The 7567-nt window shown below is 42.1% G+C and overlaps 1 protein-coding gene and 1 non-coding gene across 2 annotated transcripts; both read right to left on the bottom strand.

The window, feature by feature from the left end:
* Positions 1-229: 229 nt before the first annotated feature.
* On the bottom strand, positions 230-1643 carry LOC138768560 (transcription factor HES-5-like). The gene is made up of 2 exons (XM_069946468.1): positions 1484-1643; positions 230-746 (listed from the first exon to the last, which is right to left on the bottom strand). Exons 1-2 carry the CDS (start codon positions 1623-1625, stop codon positions 502-504), a joined length of 387 nt encoding a protein of 128 aa, XP_069802569.1. The 5' UTR covers positions 1626-1643; the 3' UTR covers positions 230-501.
* A 2292-nt stretch (positions 1644-3935) lies between these two features.
* TRNAI-UAU (transfer RNA isoleucine (anticodon UAU)) lies at positions 3936-4028 on the bottom strand. Its single transcript is given in 2 exon segments — positions 3936-3971; positions 3991-4028. It is a non-coding gene; the product is annotated as a tRNA-Ile (tRNA).
* Between the last annotated feature and the right edge of the window lie 3539 nt (positions 4029-7567).

Raw genomic sequence — 7567 nt, 5'->3', positions numbered from 1 at the left:
CACCTCTGTCCATGTCAGGAACTGTCCAGAGCAGTAGAAAATCCCCATAGAAAACCTCTCCTGCTCTGGACAGTTCCTGACATGGACAGAGGTGGCAGCAGAGAGCACTGTGTCAGACTGGAGAAAATACTGTACTTCCTGCAGGACATACAGCAGCTGATAAGTATGGAAAGACTTGCAATTTTAATATAGAAGTAAAATTACAAATCTATATAACTTTCTGAATTTGAAAGAAAAACATTTGTTGGAGTACCTCTTTAACACTCAGTGATGTACAGCCTGCGGCACTCCAGCTGTTGCAGCCTGCGGTATCGGGGCACACTGGGAGTTGTGTCTTTGCAACAGCTGAAGAGCCGCGGGTTGGAGTTCACTGATCTAAGTGCATCATTAATTCTTCATTATGAAGCAAACGCTTATACTTGACATATACAATCAAGATTCCTCCTAAAAGTCCGAGCCTCTTATCAGTGTAATACAGCTCCTAGGAGTCATTCGGATCTTCTACCAGGGTCTCCACAAGGACTTGGTGTCGGCCATGAGCGGCTGTTGTTGCTGCTGCTTTGGTGGTGACTGGAGCCCAGTAAGATGTCTATGTTGGCTCTCCGTCTGGTAAAAGTGTTTCAGTAACTTGCCGTGTGCCTCCTGCCCCATGTGATGGCCCGATAGGTAGGAGAGGGCTTCATGTAGACACTTGGAATAGCCGCGTCTGTACTCCTGGTGCTCTGGCCTAGGAACTGATTTCATTCCTGAAAAACAAGTTTGAATGGGTGAAAACATTGCGCAACTATACACTAGGCCGAAACATCCTAAGCAACCCGTCAAATACAGTCTGCAGGCCCATACACGGCCCAATCCTATAGACCAACAAGTACTGGGGTATGGGGAAGACGACAAGGGTAATTGTAATGAACACAATCCTATAGGCTATGATCAGATGCTCATCCTGCCAACATTTTACACTGGTTGCTATGATCATACTCCCTAGCAACCATGTCATGTACAATCTACAGGATCATATATGGCTCAATCCCATAGACCAGCAATCACTCGACTGTGTATCCTGCCAACATTTTATACTGGTTGCTATGACCATACTACCTAGCAACCAGTCATACACAATGTACAGGCCCATGCATGGCCCAATCCTATAGACCAGCAACAACTGGACAGTGTATCCTGCCAACATTTTACACTGGTTACTATGACCATACTCCCTAGCAACCAGTCATATACAATCTGCAGGCCCATACACGGCCTAATCCTATAGACCAGCATATACTGGACTGTCTATGGGGAGATGACAGTTGTAATAAATACAATCCTATAGATTGACTATGATCAGATGGTCATCCTGCCAACATTTTACACCGGTTGCTATGATCAAACTCCCTAGCAACCCCATGTAACAAGCTGCAAATCCCTACCAACCAGACTGACACAAGTTTCTGGCAAACTTTTTTTCAAAAGTTTTCAAACCTCTTACCTTGCTGCTGTTTTAGGAACTGGACGGCCACTTCCAGGACGTCGGCCTTCTCCGGCTTGGAGTCCGGCTGAAGGAGCTGGAATTGTTGCTCTAGAAGTTTCCGCAGCTGGTTGATGCTGCTGTTAATGCGATCCCGTCTCATCTTTTCCACTATGGGTTTTCTCGTCTGGAGAAGACAGAATTGAATCTTTATAGCAAATCGTAAAAAAAAAAAGAGGATAGAATAGGGAATTTGCGTTGTTTACCTTATGTTTGGTGGTGAGATTGTCAGCTGCGTATTCCTTAGAGATGAGGCACGGGGCGCCGTTCTCCGCCATGATCAGAGGGGTTCTGTTATATGTGAGAGAATGAAGTTCATTTTATACCCCGTCCTTTGCCTGTGAATGTATGGGTGGCAGCCAACACATGGTTTCCCACACTCAGCGACCAATCGCTGCCGCCGCCGCAGGACAACAGTCACTTTCATTCATGCTTCTGAGGTCGACTTCTGTTTCTAAAAAAGAAAGAACCCCCCCCCCCCCCTCCATTCCTCCCAGATGTCAGGAGTGTGCGCTGTACAAAAGACGCAGGGCTCCCGCACATGGCCGCCCTGTCAGGACCTGGGAAAATTCCACCCATGGTGTTTGCAACCTGCTGCCATGTGAAGGGGGGTAAAGGCTGTAACATCGCAGCCTTGTGTCACAGCCATTATACCCCCAGGGTGGAGGCCAGTGTAGTGTTACATCCTACGTGGACCCGAGCCGGCCATGCAGCACACAGACTGGTTTCATATTTAGGGTCATGCTCTAGGGCTGCGCTGTATATGAGTGTGACCTAGATAAGCCAATGTGACCCCAATAAACTGCTGGGGGATGGATGAGCGGAACACCCAGAATCCATGCCTATGGATGTATAATATTGTAGGGGTGCAGAGTCCTCCAACCATATACCAGTTATAATACTATAGAAGTCCTCCTACCATGTGTAAGTTATAATATTATAGGGGTGCGGAGTCCTCCCTATCCTGAGTCAGTTATAATATTGTAGGAGTGCAGAGTCCTCCCTATCCTGTGCAAGTTATAATATTGTAGGGGTGCAGATTCCTCCCTATCTTGTGCAATTTATAATATTGTAGGGGTGCGGAGTCCTCCTACCATGTGTCACTTATAATATTGTAGGGGTGCAGAGTCCTCCTACCATGTGTCACTTATAATATTCTAGGGGTGTGGAGTCCTCCTACCATGTGTCACTTATAATATTGTAGGGGTGCGGAGTCCTCCTACCATGTGTCACTTATAATATTCTAGGGGTGCGGAGTCCTCCTACCATGTGTCACTTATAATATTCTAGGGGTGCGGAGTCCTCCTACCATGTGTCACTTATTATATTCTAGGGGTGCAGAGTCCTCCTACCATGTGTCACTTATAATATTGTAGGGGTGCAGAGTCCTCCTACCATGTGTCACTTATAATATTGTAGGGGTGCGGAGTCCTCCAACCATATACCAGTTATAATACTATAGAAGTCCTCCTACCATGTGTAAGTTATAATATTATAGGGGTGCGGAGTCCTCCCTATCCTGAGTCAGTTATAATATTGTAGGGGTGCAGAGTCCTCCCTATCCTGTGCAAGTTATAATATTGTAGGGGTGCAGAGTCCTCCTACCATGTGTCACTTATAATATTGTAGGGGTGCGGAGTCCTCCTACCATGTGTCACTTATAATATTGTAGGGGTGCGGAGTCCTCCTACCATGTGTCACTTATAATATTGTAGGGGTGCGGAGTCCTCCTACCATGTACCAGATATAATATTGTATGTATTGGAGTAAGACTGTCGCTTTGCTCCACACCACCCCGTCCTCTCTATTGGTGTTAATGTCGCACCCATTTAGGGGGAATGTCTGACGCTGAGACACGACGAGGAGTCTTTTTGGTTCTTGGGATAATGAGCTCATCATTAATTAATAATATGTCTGCAAGACAGCCAGCTTCTGACCTCTGACCTCCGCACATACTGAGGACAAGGACGCCCCAGGGTGATTTCTGTGAGGAAACTCGGACTGGAAATTCTGGATCTGCTGCTGCTTCATATTTATCATAAAAACTCTGTCTCCTCCGATGTGGAAAATCTGGTGTCAGGATGATATGGCCGCCGGCGGATCACCAAGAGTCATCACCGAGCACAGACCCCGACTGTCCACTGCCTGGAAATGATCTCTTATGTGTACAGACTAGATAAGCTGCACTACTGCACACACCTGATATCTAAGGAGCTGCACCGCTACACACATCTGATATCTAACTCACTCCTGATACTGAACCAGCTGCACCACTGCACACACCTGACCCCCTAACTGGCTGCACTACTGCACACACATTGCTGTTTGAGTACCATCAGCAGTTCAGCTATATAATCTTTATATAAAACACGCATGACCATTTGATGTAGAGTAAATATCACAATAAAACATCTGCTCCAGGTGAGGCTCAAACTCACAACCTCGGCATCGCTCACCAGTCACTGTCGTATAAGTACCGCGCGCTAACCGATTGCGCCACTGGAGCCATGGAGGTGATGGCATTCTAGTGTAATTCTATGGACAGTTCCCAAAGTTCGATTTGTTGTTTTTTTTACAGAAATTTTATTACATTTTTATCCTTTTTTAATCATCTCATTCTTATAAATTTTTGTATTATCCTTTATTTTTACATCGAGTGAGTGAAATAAAAGAACAAAATCCCAGATTATACTTTTAGCATCGTGACAAGTTTTATCCCTGCTTGAAAGCTGAAAAAACCCGGAGAATATTTACAGTCAGCGTATTTATCCTTTTTTTTCACTTATAATGAAAAATAAACAAATTGCAAAAAACAACTATAAAATAATAATAAAAAAATTACATACAAATCTATATATATTTAACATAATGCTTAGTAAATATGTATAGACTAAATACATTTTAATGAAACTTTAATTCTTAACAATATTAAATAAAATTTTTAAATAAAAGTTACATTTTTCTCTCTCTCTATTTTTTTTTTCTCTACACACTGTATGTATACCCCATGACTATATTCCTTCACATACACCCGAGATGACGTCAGGTCTATTTATCGCTGTCCCAGCTCTGGTCGTCTCATAGAAGATTTTCCCGCCATTCGCTATTATCCCTGTAACAAAGCACAGTGAATCTCTCTTGTCAATGAATTTAATTATCTGGCCCTTTGAGTCCATGAATGCTCCTATTACCCTCTCCCCTCCTCCGCACCTCACCCATTAACCCATTCAGAGAACCCCACCACCGCCGCCATGACTTGTTCTTGTTCCAGGCCTCAGTATTGGGAAATGAAGTCAGCCAATCTCTCCAACAATGGGGCCCGGCATTTCCGCCTGACGTCATTGACACGGGACTCTGCCCCATAATCCCCTCCTCGTGGTGAGGCCGCTCCTGGCCCATCATTCCCACACTCGGCTAGTGATTGTTCACCAGTGGCCACAATAGAGGCTTCACTTACTGCTGCGCTAAATTGACTGTGAAAGACCCTGGAATAATGAGGGCTGAACAGGTGGAGGGTGGGTGACAGAAAACATGGGGGCCGCTGAATGGGCCCGAGATGGTGAGAGTGTTAACCGCTCCCAGAGAGAAACCTACACGGCCTGATGTTTGGAATCAGAGACATTCCAGCCGGGGCGATAAATAGGGACACGCTCCGAGGCGGGAAAAGAGATCAAAGGACCCGGCCCAAACCTATCCACCCACTCCCACACTAATCCACTAAGCCTCTTGGGGTTTTTTGTTTTTGTTTTTTATTTATTGATTTTTTTCCCCGATGAGATCATGGGCGAGAGAAAAGCGAAGATTCTTCTCATGGAAATTACCTCACAGTCACAATACAAAAGAATCCTTGGCGGGAAATGACCACTTTTTTTTTTTTATTCATTAACCCCCAGTATAAAGGAATGGTAAAAGTCATTCAGGGTTGTTGTTTTTTTGTTAAGTCGTAGCTGAGTAACTAGATGCGGTGCGGAGTTCATGAGCGTTTAATGAAATGCTGACGTAAGGGATCCAGGGGGGGAGGATTTATTCATGATCTAATGTGATCAGAAGAGGTAGATGGGTTTGGGGGGGGGGGGTTCTACAAATTACCCATAAATATAACTATAAATATATATATATATATATATATATATATATATATATATATTTATTTATTTATTTTTATTTTTTAATTATTATTATTTTTCTGAGTGCCTAAAACATATGGAGTATGTACAGGACAAACTAATAGGGTTAATATACCGTATAGAAACAATAATAATGGAAATGTAAAGAAAAAAGTTCCATTGTCAGAAGGTTAAGATAGACAATATAAGGAAGACAGATAGATAGATAATAGATAGATAGATAGATGATAGATAGATAGATAGATAGATAGATAGCAGATAGATAGATAGATAGATAATAGATAGATAGATAGCAGATAGATAGATAGATAGATAGATAGATAGATAGGAGATAGATAGATAGATAGATAGATAGATAGATGATAGATAGATAGATAGATAGATAGATAGGAGCTAGATAGGAGATAGATAGATAGATAGATAGATAGATAGCAGATAGATAGATAGATAGGAGATAGATAGATAGATAGATAGATAGATAGATAGCAGATAGATAGATAGATAGATAGATAGCAGATAGATAGATAGATAGCAGATAGATAGGAGATAGATAGATAGATAGATAGATAGATAGATAGCAGATAGATAGATAGATAGATAGATAGCAGATAGATAGATAGATAGATAGATAGATAGATAGATAGATAGATAGGAGATAGATAGATAGATAGATAGATAGAAGATAGATAGATAGATAGATAGATAGATAGATAGATAGATAGCAGATAGATAGATAGATAGATAGATAGCAGATAGATAGATAGGAGATAGATAGATAGATAGCAGATAGATAGATAGATAGATAGATAGCAGATAGATAGATAGGAGATAGATAGATAGATAGATAGATAGATAGATAGATAGATAGGAGATAGATAGATAGATAGATAGATAGATAGATAGATAGATAGGAGATAGATAGATAGATAGATAGATAGGAGATAGATAGATAGATAGATAGATAGTAGATAGATAGATAGACTAGAAGTTATGGGGAAAACATCTTAATTAAGAAAAAGAAGAAGCGAGTCCTCAGGTTGTGTGTGGTATTATGGCCTGTGCCATAGAGCCAGGACCTGATCTGCCCCTCACAGTTAAAGGGGTTATCCAGCGCTACAAAAACATGGCCACTTTCCCTCTACTGTTGTCTCCAGTTTGGGTGGAGTTTTGAAACTCAGTTCCATTGAAGTAAATGAAGCTTAATTGCAAACTGCACCTGAACTGGAGACAAGAGTAGGGGGAAAAGTGGCCATGTTTTTGTAGCGCTGGATAACCCCTTTAAAAGTAAAGCCATGAGATCACATGATTGGCAGCAGAGTGGAGCTAAAGTACTGTCTGTTTCCAAGGGCAACCAGCCGAATTTTGCATTCAGCTCTGGAGCATTGATTTTCTTTGATACAAATAAACATGAAATACTGATATTTTTTCCATTACTTTTTATTACATAAAAACTACAATACTCTTTATCATTCACATATATAATTTCGGGTTATACATACACGACATGATTCTTATGTACAATATAGACAGCGCTCAATCAATTTCCTGGAAATACTACTGACCACTTCAACATGAAGCAACTAAACTGGCGAAAAAGATAACTTTTCTACTAATAGAGGGAGACATGGTCACATGACCAGGTATTGGTATGGTCACATGACGCGGACTGTTCCTCGGTATCGGTATGGTCGGTCACATGACTGTTTCTCTGTATCAGTATGGTCACTTGACCCAGACTGTTCTACGGTATCGCTATGGTCACATGACTCAGTAACTGTATGGTCAGTCACATGACTGTTTCTTGTTATCAGTATGGTCACATGACCTGGACTGTTCCTCGGTATTCGTATGGTCATATGACCCTGACTGTTTCTCGGTATCGGTATGGTCATATGACCCAGACTGTTCCTCAGTATCG

This window comes from Dendropsophus ebraccatus, chromosome 12, assembly GCF_027789765.1.
Source record: "Dendropsophus ebraccatus isolate aDenEbr1 chromosome 12, aDenEbr1.pat, whole genome shotgun sequence".
Classification (NCBI taxonomy): Eukaryota; Metazoa; Chordata; class Amphibia; order Anura; family Hylidae; genus Dendropsophus; species Dendropsophus ebraccatus.
This window is presented reverse-complemented; position numbering and strand designations above follow the sequence as displayed.